Genomic DNA, 17,454 nt, shown 5'->3' with positions numbered 1-17,454 from the left:
AACAGTCCTGGACTTCTCACTCCGAGCGCGTTACTTATACTCAAGTACTGATTCCTTTCTCTTTCTTGCAGTGAACTTGGCGGCGATTGTGATCCTGTCCCGGGGAAACTGCGGTCTCTCCAGATGTGTCACTCGCTACCTGATAGGAATGGCAGCGGCCGATCTCCTGGTTGTTGTAATAAATCCCGTGTTCAACTGGACTCGAATGTTTCATTTTCAAAATTCATTTCTGTCCATTACTCCGGTCTGCAGGCTCCTGACAGTGGCGGAATTTGCAACGAACTTCACCTCTGTGTGGCTGACGGTCGCCTTCACATTAGATCGATTTGTGGCCATTTGTTGTGAGAAACTCAAGAGAAAATATTGCACCGAGAGAACGGCGGCAGTGGCAATAGGGATAGTGAGTGTGCTGGGCTGTGCGGAGAGCGCACCTTGGTTTTTCTTGTTTGAACATGGCTACATCATTAACAACGTTCCCTGGCATTGTGTACCTTCCGAGACCTTCTTGCACTCCATTGCATGGGGCGCATTTGAAATGACGCACTTCATATTAATACCGTGTGTCCCCTTTGTTGTCATTTTATTGCTCAACATTCTGACAGCCAGGCGCATTCTAACGGCCAGCAAAGTGCGACGGGCACTCCGGGGCCGGAGAGATGACGAGAACGTCGAGGATGCAGAGCTGAAAACCCGAAGGAGATCCGTCATCTTGCTCTTCGGCATCAGTGGTAGTTTTATACTGTTCTGGGGGACATATGCTGGGCATAGATTTTATCTACGTATTTCGGGCAATTACACTTATACATCCACATCTGACCCGAGTTTTATCGCGGAGCACGCATCGACGATGCTGCAGCTTCTCAGCACCTGTACAAACACATGTATTTATGTAGTGACTCAGCGTAAATTCAGGGTGGAGTTGCTGAGAGCAGTGACGTATCCAAACAAAGTCATTCTCAAGCTGTGTCGTTCGCTATTGCCCGTGTTCTAGTGCCGACGTGGAGTGTACGAGTGCCAGTGTGGAGTGGAATCTTTTTTCACAACCTTTCGATCTATCTGCGGCAACTTCGGTGCTCACGGTTGATTATATTGTCTCTCCACAGGCGCCCCACACATGCGACAATGAGATGGGATATGATCATGTCCCTATGGCAGCAGCAGACTTTAACCTTTAACCTTTCGGCTTAAAAACCAATCATCATAGCCCTAATCACCATATATTAGTAAAACCATGTCGACTTTGATCACTTTCCACTACAATTTGTTTTGTTATTTTCTTGTTCTACTTCTATTTTGTTCTTGTAAAACTTCTTAATAATTTATACAAAGCGTTTCTTCTCCCAGAATGCAGCTTTTCTGATTAAATGTGCTTAAGATGCTGTTGCAAGTAGGTATTCCATTGCATCTGTATCTGCGTGTGAGTCAGAATTGATTGTTTCGCAGCTTGCTGCAGTAGATTGTCTCAGACAGAATCAATGATGTATAGATACGGACGTAGACTATGACGCCTATCGAGACAAATCCGCCATGGTGTGATGACTCATTTTCTTCCACTGCTTTCTCTCCTCTTCATCCTGATGCCCATCATCCTGTGACGGAAGCGTGCTGCAAAATCACACCATGCACGTGCGCATTTACACACACACACACACAAACACACACACACACACACACACACACACACACACACACAGTGTCTTGCGCTCAGTGGGTGGGTTCAATCCAATATCTATCTCCGGTATATTCTGCAATGGATTTGGCATTATACTGCCTTTCGGAATTTTCAATTCTCTTTAGTAAATATCTATATGTTATTCGTATACTATATTTAAGGTAGATACTTCTGTTAATTTGGTATCATGGTCACAACCACATTATTTTTCTAATCATTGGCAGTTTGCTTTTCCCTGTTTTCGCTCGTTTTGGAAGTTTCATATTTGACAGATCAAGTGGACATCCTTGCCCGAAAGTGTTCAGGAACTCCGGACATTTTCCTTTGGTGATAACGTATGTATACTAACAACGCCTGTCCCCAATCTTTGCAGTCAATACTCATTCGCTCTCTCCCTTAATAACAATGAGAATCAAGATTATTATCACTGCCGTTTGGCGTGAAATTTGTTGCATATCGCAATATATAAATAAAGCAATCGATAAATTAAATCTACACTCTGATCTCCACCTCTCCTCTTAAACGTATAACTTGCGAGCTCCCACCTCGCTTTAGTAATCTCAGTCAGTTTATCTCAATCTGATGTTTTACACTGGCGCACTAAAGTGGCAAAGTTCATTCACTACAATCATAGTTTAATGTACATACACATAAATTGCACCATACCTAAATATAAATGCAGGGCTAGTTCTCTTTTAGAGACAGAACCCTTCAAATTATTTTACGATGGATCCATTGTTTCAGGTAGGACAATCCATACTCACCGCCCATACATAACATTACTGGATAAACACGATCTCACTCAATAGATACCTTACGGTTACATGGAAGGTAGTAGAGGAGATTTGGAAACTTTTGGAATATTTGTTTGGATATAAAGCAAAAGTTGCCTCCAGTTGCACTTTCTGTTATATACACAGCGACCTTGTTAACGTAAACACATGCCTGTATTTTGCCCTAGTTCTCAGTTACTTTCTGAATTTCCCCTGTGTCCTTCCATAGATACACGTGTTGCTATAGCATCTCTGAAACATTAGCATCACTCTGAATTCCTGAAAGAATCAGAATCAGGTTTAATATCATAGGCAAATGTCAAGATGTTTGTCAACTTTGTGACAGCTGTACAATGCAATACATGTTAATAAAGAGGGAACAAATTGTAAATTACAGCAAGTTATATATAATCGTTAAATTAAATAAGCAGTGCGAAAATTAATAGAAATTTAAAAAATGGTGAACTAGTGTTCATGGTTTCAATGCCAATTCAGAAATGGAATGGCAGAGAGGAAGAAGCTGTGCTGAAATCTGTGTGTGTGTGTGTGTGTGTGTGTGTGTGTGGTGTGAGAGAGAGAGAGAGACAGAGAACAGAGAAGAAGAAGAAGAAAAAGGGAAGAATTCTAAGGATGTAGGTTCATCAGCGAAAACACGATTCAGGACTCCATGCGAGCATATGCAATTCTGACAAGAGGTGCATGACATTGAACTTCAATGCAAGCACATCCAAAAAAAAATGAAGTAATTCACATTATAGGAGAATTTAGCCAATCAAAGGGCATTACCCTCCATGGAAGACATCCCCACTATCTGAGTAGAATCGATATCGACAAGGAAATGGCGAACGCCTGGCTAAGAGTTGAAGACCTGTTCCCAAAGGCGGACTGGTTTCTTGTGGAAATACATACTCAGGTGACTAAAACAACAAAAAAAAAATAGGAAGAGATCTTACTATCTCTTCTTTCAGTTAGTCTTGACGAAGGGTCTCGGCCCGAAACGTCGACTGTACCTCTTCCTATAGATGCTGCCTGGCCTGCTGCGTTCACCAGCAATTTTTATGTGTGTTGCTTGACAATAAAGGAGTTACGATGTTGTCGCACGCTGGAGCATGAGGACTGCAATGGAAGGTGTAGTTGTAAGATGTCGTACGTGTAATCTACAGGTTGAGTCAGGGTAGATGAGCAGGAACACTTGTCATCTTGAATACTTACCATCCAGAAGAGCTACGTGGTGGCCATGAAGCAGCATGAATATAACTCTGTGCGTGTTAGTGGGTGTGTGTTTATGCGCGCCTCTTTGTGTGCCGGTATCTGTCTCTCTGTCTGTATATATGGTCTGTGTGTGTATGTGTGTGTGTTTGTGTCTGTGTGTCTTGTTATGTAACCGGCAACAATGAATATCAATTGAGTCAGGTTATATAAAAACAACCAAACATTTATTAAACACTGCTGAACAATAAAAAAAAAACAAATGAAAACCTTACCGGAAATTAACCGCTATGCGGCCATTCCACAAATCCCAACTCAGTACTAGTTCTTAAAGCGATAAATGCGAAAACAGTTCTTAAAGCAGTAAAGCCAAACACAGTTCTTAAAATGGTAAATTCGAAAGTCCAAAAGATTTATACAGTCAATTAGGAGAGACTTCTCTGGAGAAGGATTTCGTCATAGACACGACTTTCCTGCTGGCTCTGTCCAAAGGATTCACGACGAAGGAAATAAACGGCTTAAGAGCAACTGACCTTTCTTCTGGCGAGCAAATCCTGCATGAACTACCTTGCTCTTCTGGCAGGAGTTATCTCTATGCAGGTCGCTACTTCTTCAACGAAGACTCAATAAGGTCGATCCTTTATTAAACTGCCGAACAATATCAACTTCTCTTAATCCTTCAGGTCCTGTACTTCGATAAAGTCGTCTTCATTCGCCAATACTACTGAAAAGGTAAATCAACAAATCTGGCAGAAATGGGTAAACTGCCAGTCCAACACTGTTGTACCTTACAATAGAACGTAAAACTCTGTTTTAAAAATGAAACTGCGTCATTAAAAAAAACATGCAACGGAGCGGAGTCTCTGGATAACGTTCTAGGTGGAAAACTAAACTGCGTCACTGGGGTCTCCCTTCTGTATACCTGTTGAGAGCAGGTCATCATGTGACCTCACATCGGCGGGAAAATTACATCAGGTGACCTCCAACAAAAAAAAAACATAACATCATGGTCATAAGACAGTCTCAAGATGTCCATTATGTATGTAACAGTCTGTGTGTGCATATCTTGTCTCTACTGTAGCTTCTGGGTATTCATTCCACGTATACGTACTTGTGCTTTTGATCGTAAAATGTCGGACATGTCCTGATTTTGTATTAATCCATATAATGCCTATATTGTCTACCGCTCCAGAGAAAACCGTATCATTCTTTGCCGTCTGACTTACTCATTAGCATATTGTTATCATCTTTGAAATGAGTGATCCCTGCATTTGAATTCCGAGCATTATCTCGGTAAATGTCTGGAGGTGAGTCAAATAACAGTCCCAGTACTGCAGAGATTACAATGCCCTGCCAAATGCTCCAGCTCCCTGCTTGTTCATTGTATAAGACTTAAAAGTTCCTGTAATACTTGCGATTGTTTTACTTGCCATTAAATTGGCCTACCTTGCTAACAACCGTCAGCGTGAATGTCGAGTTTATTGTCATATGCATTAAGAACCTTACTTGCAGCAGAATTACAGGCGCATAGAATATCGTACAGTACAACGTAGTGCTCGCATTTCGGGCGTCAATGTTGTGCCGACATTTAAAACTACTCCAAGAACAATCTAACTATTATCTGCACCATAACACTCCAGTTTTCCTTCATCCGTGTGCCGAGCTGAGGGTTCCATCAATTTCCACAATACATCTGGACCTCACACCAAACATTGCAATACGTTACATTCACCTACAACTCTCTGAGTAAAAAGAGTTTTCCTCTGATACATTCCCACGGGCCCCAATACTTTGCAGCAATAACCCAAACATTATGCCCCTTCGTATCAGCCATAGCATCAAAAGCATATCTTTCGCACGGGAAATAAAACGTAAACTACACAGAAATATGCAACAGGGAATATAACTTGAGCAAATTTATGTTTCTTTCCACTGCAGCATGGTCAAAGTGGCTATCGTATTGCTATAATGCCGTTGTGTTTCGGGTGGTGCAAATTGACTCAAGGGAAAAACGGTTCAAGGGAAATAACTCTTCAGTGAGATAGGGAGTTGCCTATCCCAGCATGTAAAGACAGACTCCGGCGGATTGAGCGGACGAGACCAATGGACGGCCCAACGGTCAAGAAGGTGGTCTCTGCAAGCGTCGTGGAACGCGTAGAGCAGGACAAGGCACAGAAGCTGACCTAGTCCCATCTCCAGCCATCTCGACTCTTGTCTTGTCTTGCCACTGGATCCAGATGGGAATTGGGAAGAGAGAGTGAGGCTGACGCTGCGCAACTCTCCCTCACTTAAATCCAAATCAAGCGCTACTCTCGACTCCATCAAACGGCGTCGAGGTCTTCAGCGACGACGATGGACGAACAAGAATATCTGATGATTATCTAAGCGTCACTAGCAGAAATACCTGAGACTTTGGCGACTGAAACGAAATTAAACATTTATTACAAAAACACAATCATCAAAACTGACAGTATCCTGACGAACTTGAATCTCTCACGATACACAGAAGAACTTGGTCTAAGTTTCACCAGACGACGAACCACAACGATCGAGCAAAGATGGGTTGGCATGCTCCCACCCCCTGATATACACCCTGGTTCACGAAACAATGCATGATATTTGAAATACCGTGCTAATTAAATTACCTCAAGTTGAATAAAACTGATGAATTCAAAGAGATCCTAAGATTCAAATGAGACATCGGCAAAACAAGGTGAAAAATCAGAGCTAGTCGGAAGACAAGTAATTAGAACTAAAAGATAAACTATCCAATGAACTTGCAAAACCCACAAGAACCACTGAGAAAATACAAGCTTATTTACAAACTGACAAAAAAAGGTCTAAAAACAAAACGACGCCTGGTTCTTCCAGATTAGCTGTCCAACACCACGGTGTTACTGTTTTCCAGAGATTCCGAGCAAAATAGTCTTTGAACTTCAGTATTAAATGACTGTCCGTTTATTTTGTATCCATATCGTCTTGTGTCTCCCTTCCTACTAGTGAAGTGATCTCACCCTCTGTCTTGTCAAGGCCACTTGGGCCTGTATGTGCATGAAATAGAACATCATTTATATTCAAAAACAAATCAAAATATCGAGCTTCCTTGACAGAACATAGCCCAGATCTCAGAAACTAGTCTTTGAGACTTCTATCGATGCTGCTATATCCTTCTATTTGGTAACGGCGCCTTAGAACTGTTCTCGGGATTCCAAATGTGCCTTGACCAGCAATCTGTACAACTGCAACAAAATCTCCCGTAAACAACCCGGTCACAACAGATCGTTTCTCTTCCTCTTATTTGTTAGGGAATGGTGTAAAATTATATGATACGTGCAGCAGAGGACTAGGGCATTCAGAATTTTATTTATTTACTCCTGCTACATATCAGCGGGGATTCAGAGGTCCCCACTATCGACCATATCCACACAGAGGCCATTTCTCAGGAAGGCAACATTCATCATCACAGACCCGCCATGTCTTCTTCTTGTTGCTGTCATCAGGCAGGAAGCACCGGAGATTGATAATCTACGCATTAAGGCTCAGCAACATCTTCATTGATAATGTAATTAGGTTCTCAAATAATTGAAAAAGCATAATCATACGTTGGGAAGTATTTACCGCAGCTTACTCTAATGTTATACCTATTCATCTTGTTTATTTTGCGGTGCAAAATACACATAATTTATCTTAAATTAACCTTATGTTGTTCGGCACGGCTGAATGTACATTCCTGCTTCTTTAAAGCGCAGTTATGTCTCGTGTCTATTTTAGCCGGGGATTAAAATTAACATTTGGATAACAATCTGCTTTTGCGTTATCTTACCAGAGTGCGAAACCCCACACTTCACTGCAATATCACGTTATAGGACAACGATGTCGTCACGACAAAACGCTACTCTCCCCACCTTCACATTGTCAAGACACTTGGAGCCCGGTTACTTCGTCAAGGTAATTCACGTAATTTGGGACGAAGAACATTTAGAAAGGCACACCGCTAGTTAGCACCAACCACACAAAAATACCCAAATTTCCCCGCTTGGTCTTTCACTTCTGTAAATAGCTTTCAATCCTGAGAATTTTAAATCCTAGAACAACTCTTCTAGGAACTCTTCTCTTTCTCCTAGAGTTCTAGGAGTACTCCAAAAGGAAGGCCTAAATGTGGCAAATGTTCAGGGGATACTTGCGTGGCGTTCTGCAAGGGTACATTCCAATGAGACTGGGAAAGGAAGATAGGGTACAGGAACACTGGGGTACTAAGGCTGTGAAAAATCTAGTGAAGAGGTAAAGAAAGGTTTATGAAGGGTTCAAAAAACTAGGTAATGATAGAGATCTAGAAGATTATAAGGCCAGCAGGAAGCGGCTTAAGAATGAAATTAGAAGGGGCCATGAGAAGGCATTGGTGAGCACGAAGAGTGTGTCCCGGAACGGATACCTGAGGCACACCACTGGTCATACAGAATATGACCCGTCTACAACCACTCTTTGCCTTCTGTGAGCAAACCAATTCTGGATCCACAAAGTAAGGTCCCCTTGGATCCCATGCTTCCTTACTTTCTCAATAAGCCTTGCATGGGGTACCTTATCAAATGCCTTGCTGAAATTCATATACACTACATCTACTGCTCTTCCTTCATCAATGTGTTCAGTCACATCCTCAAAAAAATTTAATCAGGCTCGATCTGCCTCTCATAAAGTCATGCTGACTATTCCTAATCATATTATGCCTCTCCAACTGTTCATAAATCCTGCCTCTCAGCATCCTTTCCATCATCTTACAACCAGTGTAATGAGATACACTGTTCTGTAATTTCCTGGGCTATCTCTACTCCCTTTCTTGAATAAGGGAACAGCATCTGCAACCCTCTAATCCTCGGGAACCTCTCCCGTCCCCGATGATGATGCAAAGATCATTGCCAGAGGCTCAGCAATCCCCTCCCTCGCCTGCCACAGTAGACTGTGGTACACCTCATCCGGTCCCAGAGACTAATCCAGCCGGATGCTTTCCAAAAGCTTCAGCACATCCTATTTTTAACGTCTTTGCCATCTCCTCCGGTTCCAGACACACTTCTCCACTGTCACACTTGATTGGTCCTATTCTCTCACATATTATCCTCTTGCTCTTCACATACTTATAGAATGCCTTGCCTCGTGATTTTTATAAATGACCCGGATGACGAAGTGGAGGGATTAGTTAGTAAATTTGCTGATGACACAAAGGTTGGGGGTGTTGTGGATAGTGAGGAGGGCTGTCAGAGGTTACAGCGGGACATCGATAGGACGCAAATCTGGGCTGAGAAGTGGCAGAAGGAGCTCAACCCAGATAAGTGTGAAGTGGTTTATTTTGGTAGGACTCTTGGCAGTGTGGAAGATCAGAGGGATTTTGGGGTCCGAGTGTATAGAACACTCAAAGCTGCCGCGCAGGTAGACTCAGTGGTTAAGAAGGCATTCGGAGCATTGACCTTTATCAACCGTGAAATTGGGTTCAAGAGCCGAGAGGTAATGTTATAGCGATATAGGACCCTGGTCAGACCCCACTTGGAGTACTGTGCTCAGTTCTGGTCACCTCACTACAGGAAGGATGTGGAAATTATAGAAAGGAATCAGGGGAAATTTAAAAGGCTGCTTCCTGGATTGGGGAGAATGCCTTATGAGAATAGGTTGAGTGAACTTGGCCTTTTCTCCTTGGAGATGCAGGAGATGACAGGTGACCTGATAGAGGCAAAAAGATGATGAGAGTCATTGATCGTTTGGCCATTCAGCGGTTTTTTTTTTCCTCAGGACTGAAATGGCTAACAAAAGATGACACCGTTTTAGCGTGTTTGGAAGTAGGTACAGGAGAGATGTCGGGGGTAGCTTTTTACGCAGAGAGTGATGAGTGTGTGGAATGGGGTGCCGGCAACGGTGGCAGAGGCAGATACGATAGGGTCTTTGAAGAGACTCCTGGATAGGTACATGGAGCTTAGAAAAATAGAGGGCTACGGGTAACCCTTGGTAATTTCTAAAGTAAGTACATGTTCGTCAAAGCATTTTCGGCAGAATGGCCAGTATTGTGCTGTAGGTTTTCTATGTTTCTATGTAACTCAGCAAACAAGAATTAATATGGTGTGCAGGTAAATTCGATGATTAAAATAGATCGATATGCAGAAGTTCAAAAGTTCATATTTCAAACTTCAGAGTAAAGCAGTGTCACCATACACTGCCCTGAGAAAGCTGCAGTGGAAGGTATAGATGTAAGATGCCGTACATGTAATCTACAGGTTGAGGCAGGTTTTATTAACAAGAACACTCGTCATGTTGAATACTTACCAATATAACTCTGTGTGTTTCAGTGTGTGTGTGTGTGTGTGTGTGTGTGTGTGTGTGTCTGTGTGTCTGTGTGAATGTGTGTGTGTTTGTGTGTGGGTATTTGTGTGCATTTCTGTGTGTCTGTGTGTGTATGTTTTTTCTCTACTATGTAGTTTCTGGCCATTTTTTCCACATATACGTACTTCTAATTTTGATCGTAAACTCTTCCGACATGTCCCGATTTTGTATTAATCTATATAACGCCCATATCGCCTTCTGCTCTGCAAAAAACAGTATAATTCTTAGCAGTTTGTTTCACTCATTAGCATATGCTGTCATCATCTTTGAAATAAGTCACCTCTGCATATCTTCTGAACATTATCTCGGTAAATGTCCGAAACATTATCTCGCCAAATGTTCCAACTACCAGCTTGCTCATGGTGTCAGACTTAAAAGTTCCTGCAATTGTTGAGATTGTTTTACTTGCCTTCCGATTGCCATTCGTTGCTAACAATCGTCAAAGTGAAAGTCGTATTATTGTCATATGCAATAGAAACCTTACTTGCAGCCGTCGCGTTTCGGGTTGTGCAACTTGTCTCAAGGACAAAATGGTTGAAGGGAAATAACTCTTCTAGAAACGCTATTGCCAAAATCAGCATTATTTAGAAACATAGAAACATAAAAAAACTACTGTACATTACAGGCCCTTCGGCCCCCAAAGCTGTGCCGAACATGTCCTTACCTTCGACGACCTAGGCTTACCCGTAGCCCTCTATTTTTCTAAGCTCCATTTACCTATCCAGGAATTTCTTAAAACACCCTATCGTTTCCGCCTCCACCACTGCGGCCGGCAGCCCATTGCACGCACTCACCACTCACTGCATAAAAAACTTACCCCGTTATCTCCTCTATACCTACTTCCAAGCATCGTAAAGCTATGCCCTCTTGTGCTAGCCATTTCAGCCCTGGGGAAAAAAGCCTCTGACTATCCACATGATCAATGCCTCTCATTATCTCGTACACCTCTATCAGCTCACCTCTCATCCTCCGTCGTCCCAAGGAGAAAAGGCCGAGTTCACTCAACCAATTATCATCCAGGCAACATCCTTGTAAATCTCCTCTACACCCTTTCTACGTCCTTCCTGTAGTGAGGTGACTAGAACTGAGCACAGTACTCCAAACGGGGTCTGACCAGGGTCCTACATGGCTGCAACATTACCTCCCGGCTCTTGAACTCAATCCCACGGTTGATGAAGGCAAATGCACCGCATGCCCTCTCAACCACAGAGTCAACCTGCGTAGCGGCTTTGAGTGTCCTATGGACTCGGACCCCAATATCCCTCTGATCCTCCACACTGCCAAGAGTCCTTTATTATTTACTCCTTTACCAGAATCAGCAGCGAGTAAATATATACTAAGTGTCAGTGGAGAATAGATTTTCTGTATATATCAGGGCTGCTTATGATGTGTCAAACCAAACTGTATGTCACTACTACGGTTTACAGTTAACAAAAGTTGCTGCCTCTGATCAGGATGGTATATCTTCTAATGCACTGCATAGATTCTTTCAGTTTTGTTTGCAACTACTCTGAATGCACAGAAGAAAATGAATCTCATGGCAGTGTATGGTGATACTATTTTATTTTGCACTTTGAAATATGAACTTTGAACTTCATGTAATCGCAGTTTCGCCTTTAGAAGGTTAATGCCGCACAATTATATGTATACATTTCCATCTGTCCACGATCCCCCTTAGCAGTGTCCAGAGGAAGAGCGGGACAACTGTGCACAAATGAAAGGGCAATGTTCCACTAACATGACAAAGCTTTGAAATATAGCATTAAATTACAAGCGCGAGGATTCTTTTCGTGAATTGAGAAATGCAATGCGAAAGCAGTGTGGCTGTAGTAGAAGTTCATCGAATGTTGTTTCGATCACAACGGGTATTGTTTACATTTCTGCTCTCTATACTACAGGTTGATGCGATGGCTCTGCAGAGCAGGCGGAAGAGGATCACCTGAGCGTTACATAACATGTTCTTTCCCGGAAGAAGACCAGATATGTTTTGTGTAGTGAAGAATTTCGCTATATTATCACGAAGATGATACAACTTAGAACAGATGGCGTAAGGAGTCGGACGCTTTTACCTCACAACAAAGGTGTCTAATACCAGTCATGTTGGGATAAATACTGGATTACAGGTTAACATAAAACGTGATGAGGAACTAATCCAACAAAACAGTGCCTCTGTGATTTGGATATTGGACACACGGGCTAAAATCCTGTCCTCAATTGTATCAGGAAGTCCCGCAATAAGGTGATGCGCAAAGCTATTCTGAAAAATGTCAGTGGCTTGGACTTCTTCCCACGTATTTAGCCCAGAACTTAATTTCCAATAAAATTATGTTATCTTCATTACTGTAAACCTGGAAGGAGCAATTGATTAAACAACATATTTGGGGGGATAATTTAAGGCGAGAGAGCAGTGGAAGAAAATCAATCTGTTCTCGTATGCAAAATACAATGAAATACTTACTTGCAACAGCATCTGAAGCACATAGAATCCGAAAAGCATCATTCCGGGAGAAGAAACGTTGTATATAAATTATTAAGACCATTTACAAGAGCAAAATAAATGTAGATCAAGGAAATAACAAAACACAGTTTGGTGAAAAGGGATCAAAGTGATTATGGTTTTACTAATATGTGGTGATCAGGATTTTGATGGTTGGTTTATAGGCCGAATGTTCGATGGTTACATTCTGCTGTTGCAATAGAGACCTGATCATATCCCATGTCGTTGGAGCAGCTGGGGAGCGCCTGTGGATATGCAATATAATCAGCCGCAAGTCCCGGCATCTCCGCAGACAGAACGAAAGGTATGTGAGATTCTACGACAATCAGTGGTCTTCTTCATTGTCAGCACAACTCACACCGGCACTAGAACACGGACAACAGGGGAAGCCTTTGTGTTTTTAACGGGAGATTGATTTCGTTAATTTACTTGCACAGTTTAAGGATCGCTTTGCTTGGGTACGTCACTACTCTCAGCAACTCCGCCCTGAATTTACGCTGAGTCACGACATAAATACATGTGTTAGTACAGGTGCTCAGAATCTGCAGCATCCTCGACGCATGCTCCGCGATAAAACTCGGGTCAGATGTGGATGTATAAACGTAATTGCCCGAAATGCGCACATAAAACCTATGCCCAACATATGTCCCCCAGAGCAGTATGAAGCTACCACTAATGCAGAAGAGCAAGATGACAGACCTCTTTCGGTTTTTCAGCTCAGCATCCTCAACGTTCTCACCATCCCTCCGGCCCCGGAGTGCCCGCCGTACTTTGCTGGCCGATAAAACACGACTGGCCGTCATAATATTGAGCAATAAAATGAAAACAAAGGGGGTACAAGCGGTTAACATGAAGTGCGACATTTCAAATGCGCCCCATGCAATGGAGTGCAAGAAGGTCTCGGAAGGTACACAATGCCAAGGAACGTTGTTAATAATGTAGACGTGTTCAAACAAGAAAAACCAAGGTGCGCTCTCCGCACAGCCCAGCACACTCACTATCCCTATCGCCACTGCCGCCGTTCTCTCGGTGCAATATTTTCTCTTGAATTTCTCACAACAAATGGCCACAAATCGATCTAATGTGAAGGTGACCGTCAACCACACAGAAGTGAAGATGGCTGCAAACTCTGCCACGGTCAGGAGCCTGCAGACCGGAGTAATGGACAGAAATGAATCTTGAAAATGAAACTCTCGAGTCCATTTCAACACGGGATTCGATAGAACGACCAGGAGATCGGCCGCTGCCATTCCCACCAGGTAGCGAGTGACACATCCTGAGAGACCGCACTTTCCCTGGGACAGGATCACAATCGCCGCCAGGTTCACTGCAAGAAAGAGAAATGGAACAGATGATTTGCGGATCAGTACTTGAGAATTAGTAACGTTCTCAGAGTGAGAAGTCCAGGACTGTTGCAGATGAATAAGAAGTTAAACAAAACGGTAGATACTGGAAATGGAAAAATGTAAACCAGAAATGTTGGAAATATGCTCTGATTTGTAGGAATATCTGGAAGAGAAATTAAATCAGCTGTCTTTAATATTTATTGGAAGCAACAGTGTTCCAGCGATTCCGCATTATATTACCGATCGTTTATTTTGTAATGATATCGCACTGTTTGTCTCCCTCTTCATATGTGAAACCATCTTATCCTCCATCTTGTCATTTAAGCATATAACGGTAGGATTTACGTCACCACGTATTCTTCTGAATTGAGACCAAACTAGAGAACTTCCCCGATAGAATCTGCTCCTAGTGTCAAAAAAATGGTTCGTTGGACTTCCACCAATCCTTTGTTTTAGCAAGGGGACCTTTAAACTGTTTTCGGAATTCCAACTGTGTCCATGCCAGCAATTTGTACAAATGGAAGGAAATCTCCCATCAACCACCCATTTCATTTTCCGTCCCTGGTATTTGCTGGGAATAGCGGTGAAATGATCTGATGCGTTCCCCAGAGCACTTGGAACCTTCAAAATGTTCCTCCTTTACAGTTAATCATCGTCAAGCATCCAGCAGTCCCCATTATTGAGGATAACTGCACAAAGTGTTGTCTCGGGAAGGAAACATTCATCATTATAGACCCGAAGCATCGTGCAGGAAGTCGTGAACCTAAATGTCCTCCACACTACGGTCCAGCAACATCTTGATTCATACCACAATCAGGTTCTCAACGCAATTGAAAAAAAAACATAATAATAGGTTGGGAGATATTTACCTCAGCTGACACTAATATTACACTTATTTTTGTTTACTTCGTGGTATAAACCATATATAATTTATCTTAATTTAAGCAAGTATTGTTCGTCACGTTTGTAATATTAGTTGTTGATTCTAGACAGAGCAAATCTTGAGGACAGTTATATCTGTGATATGTATCACCCTGACAATAACTTTGTATTTTAGATGTTACGTACCCCGTAACTGGGTTGCCAAACCAGCAGAAATGGATCACTCAGTTGGAGTCTGGAGTACTAGAACTAAGAAAGTTTTATTAAAGAAACAAGCAACACATTAATCGAAAGGATAATAAATGCAACAGTTCAGCGATGATAAACGCACATGTGCACAGAATTAAGATAACAGCATCAATCAAGCTCTATCGTTGTCTAGGGGTAAATGACCAATTTCAAAATGACTCAAAGTTCAGTCCAGTTAGTAGTTCAGTTCGCAGTAATCGTTGCCATGGAGATGGACAAGGTGGGGGAAGAGACAGAGAGAACAGGAACAACTGATCGTTCAGAACGGCTTCACTCACAGACCAGCGAGATGGCTCACAAACAGCATTTGGGCGGGTCCTTGGTGATGTCACCTGAGGTCACCGACTGTGACCCCTCCTCCAGATGCGGTCGATCCTCTGCAGTGAACCCGGCACCCAGGCAAGGGCGGACACACACCGGGTTCCCGCTGATCGTACCTTTCCACCCTTGTCGTTGTCTGGCACTTCTCACCCACTCGTGAGAGGCGCACCGCTTCCAGGGTCTCGTTACCTCGGGTGGCGTGTGTGTCTGTCCTAGCGAACCTGTCCCCCTCCATCCCCCTGCTGGGGCATCGCCCGTCCATCACTTCAAACAGTTCAGGGTTCAAAGGGGGGAGCCGCTCCAGACAGCTCCCTCTCCCACGTCCCTCCATTACACATCTCCAGACGCTGCTCCATTGTTCCTTATCTCTCCTTCCCCTGAGGGCAGGTGGCAGACCAACTGCTGATGCCACTGATGCTAGCCCAGGCCAGCAAACATCTTAATTTTATGTGTATTCTCGTAACATAGATAATTATCCGCTTTTGGTTTATCTCACCGGAGTACAAAACCTCATAAATGACCGCAATACACTCAATACACTATTATATAATCATAATGTCGACATCACAACATGACCCTTCTGCATATCTACGCATTATTAGGAAACTTGGAAACAATTCAATTCGTCAGTGTAATTCGTCTAATTCATGAATGATTTGTTACAAAAACAATCACTGAGGCACGCCAGGAATCAGCACCTTCCAGTCAAAAATGCCCCATTTCCACACCTTGTGTTCCTTTTGCAACTGGCTTTCAATCCATGGTACCATGAGCATTTTGAATCCCAGGACAACTCACCAAACAATAATCAATATGGGGTGAAGGTAATTCCAGTGATCAAAATAGATCTATGTGGATAAGTCGAGGGATAGAGTTTTAAGAGTCGCGATGTAATGATGCAGCTGTATAAGACTCTGGTTAGGCCACACTTGGAGTACTGTTTCTAGTTCTGTTCGCCTCAGTATTGGAAGGATGTGGAAGCATTGGAAAGTGTACAGAGGAGATTACCAGGATGCTGCATGGTTTAGAAAGTATGCATTATGATTAGAGATTAAGGGAGCTAGGGCTTTACTCTTTGGAGAAAAGGGGGATGAGAGGAGACATGATAGAGGTGTACAAGATATTAAGAGGAATAGATAGAGTGGATAGCCAGCGCCTCTTCCCCAGGGCACCACTGCTCAATACAAGAGGACATGGCTTTAAGGTAAGGGGTCGGAAGTTCAAGGGGGATATTAGAGGAAGGTTTTTTTACTCAGAGAGTGGTTGGTGCGTGGAATTCACTGCCTGAGTCAGTGGTGGAGGCAGATACACTATTGAAGTTTAAGAGACTACTAGACAGGTATATGGAGGAATTTAAGGTGGGAGTTATATGGGAGGCAGGGTTTGAGGGTCAGCACAACATTGTGTGCCGAAAGGCCTGTAATGTGCTGTACTATTCTATGTTCTATGTTCTAAAAGCAATTGAATTAATCAGATAAACCACTCAAATCCTACTGGATGGAACGATGGAGGACGTTGAAATTTCTGCCATTCTCCTGTTGAACTAGAAATGTTGAGTTTAGAAATAAAACAACGAGGGAAACATTTTCATCTGCAGTACTGCAGAACGCTTAACATAACCGAGAGATTTATCTCCGTTTACCTGGCACTCCAACGCAGGCCAGAACGGGGTAGTAAATGGCCTCGATCCGGTTTATGAGCGGCAATACCATCCTGGCGAGAGGAAGCGGCTATTGTGGAACTGTAAGCCGTAACCCCCACACGCAGTTTGATCGGACACATAATAAGCAGCACCGTTTTATGCAGAAAACCAAATCTCCACTGACATTGTGACAAGTTTCATTTACATAATTGGTTGCGGTCTCCTAAACAAATACATCATGTCAGCACCAGTGACCTAGGTGTAAACAACATAGCTGCCCCATACTATGCATATTATGAATATGAATGCACTCTGTAAACACGATGAAAAGATCCAACATGTTGAAAGATTTCGTTTTTGTTTGTTGAAGTGCTCTGCATACTCTCATCAGTTGCTGATTTTTCCGTGTAAATGATGTGTATCTGTTGCCATGGATGAGAAGCAGGAGCATTATTTTATTGCGATTGCGGGCCGGTTATCTTCTGGGAGTGATTCAGATG

At 42.9% G+C, this 17,454-nt stretch overlaps 1 protein-coding gene across 1 annotated transcript; it reads right to left on the bottom strand.

Moving 5' to 3' along the window:
* Positions 1 to 12,939: 12,939 nt before the first annotated feature.
* LOC134338741 (probable G-protein coupled receptor 139) lies at positions 12,940 to 17,024 on the bottom strand. The gene is made up of 2 exons (XM_063034781.1): positions 16,955 to 17,024; positions 12,940 to 13,841 (listed from the first exon to the last, which is right to left on the bottom strand). Exons 1-2 carry the CDS (start codon positions 17,022 to 17,024, stop codon positions 12,940 to 12,942), a joined length of 972 nt encoding a protein of 323 aa, XP_062890851.1.
* Between the last annotated feature and the right edge of the window lie 430 nt (positions 17,025 to 17,454).

The sequence above is a fragment of the Mobula hypostoma genome, chromosome 28 (genome assembly GCF_963921235.1).
Source record: "Mobula hypostoma chromosome 28, sMobHyp1.1, whole genome shotgun sequence".
Taxonomy (NCBI): Eukaryota; Metazoa; Chordata; class Chondrichthyes; order Myliobatiformes; family Myliobatidae; genus Mobula; species Mobula hypostoma.
The sequence above is the reverse complement of the archived record's forward strand: the minus strand, read 5'-3'. Positions and strand labels throughout refer to the sequence as shown.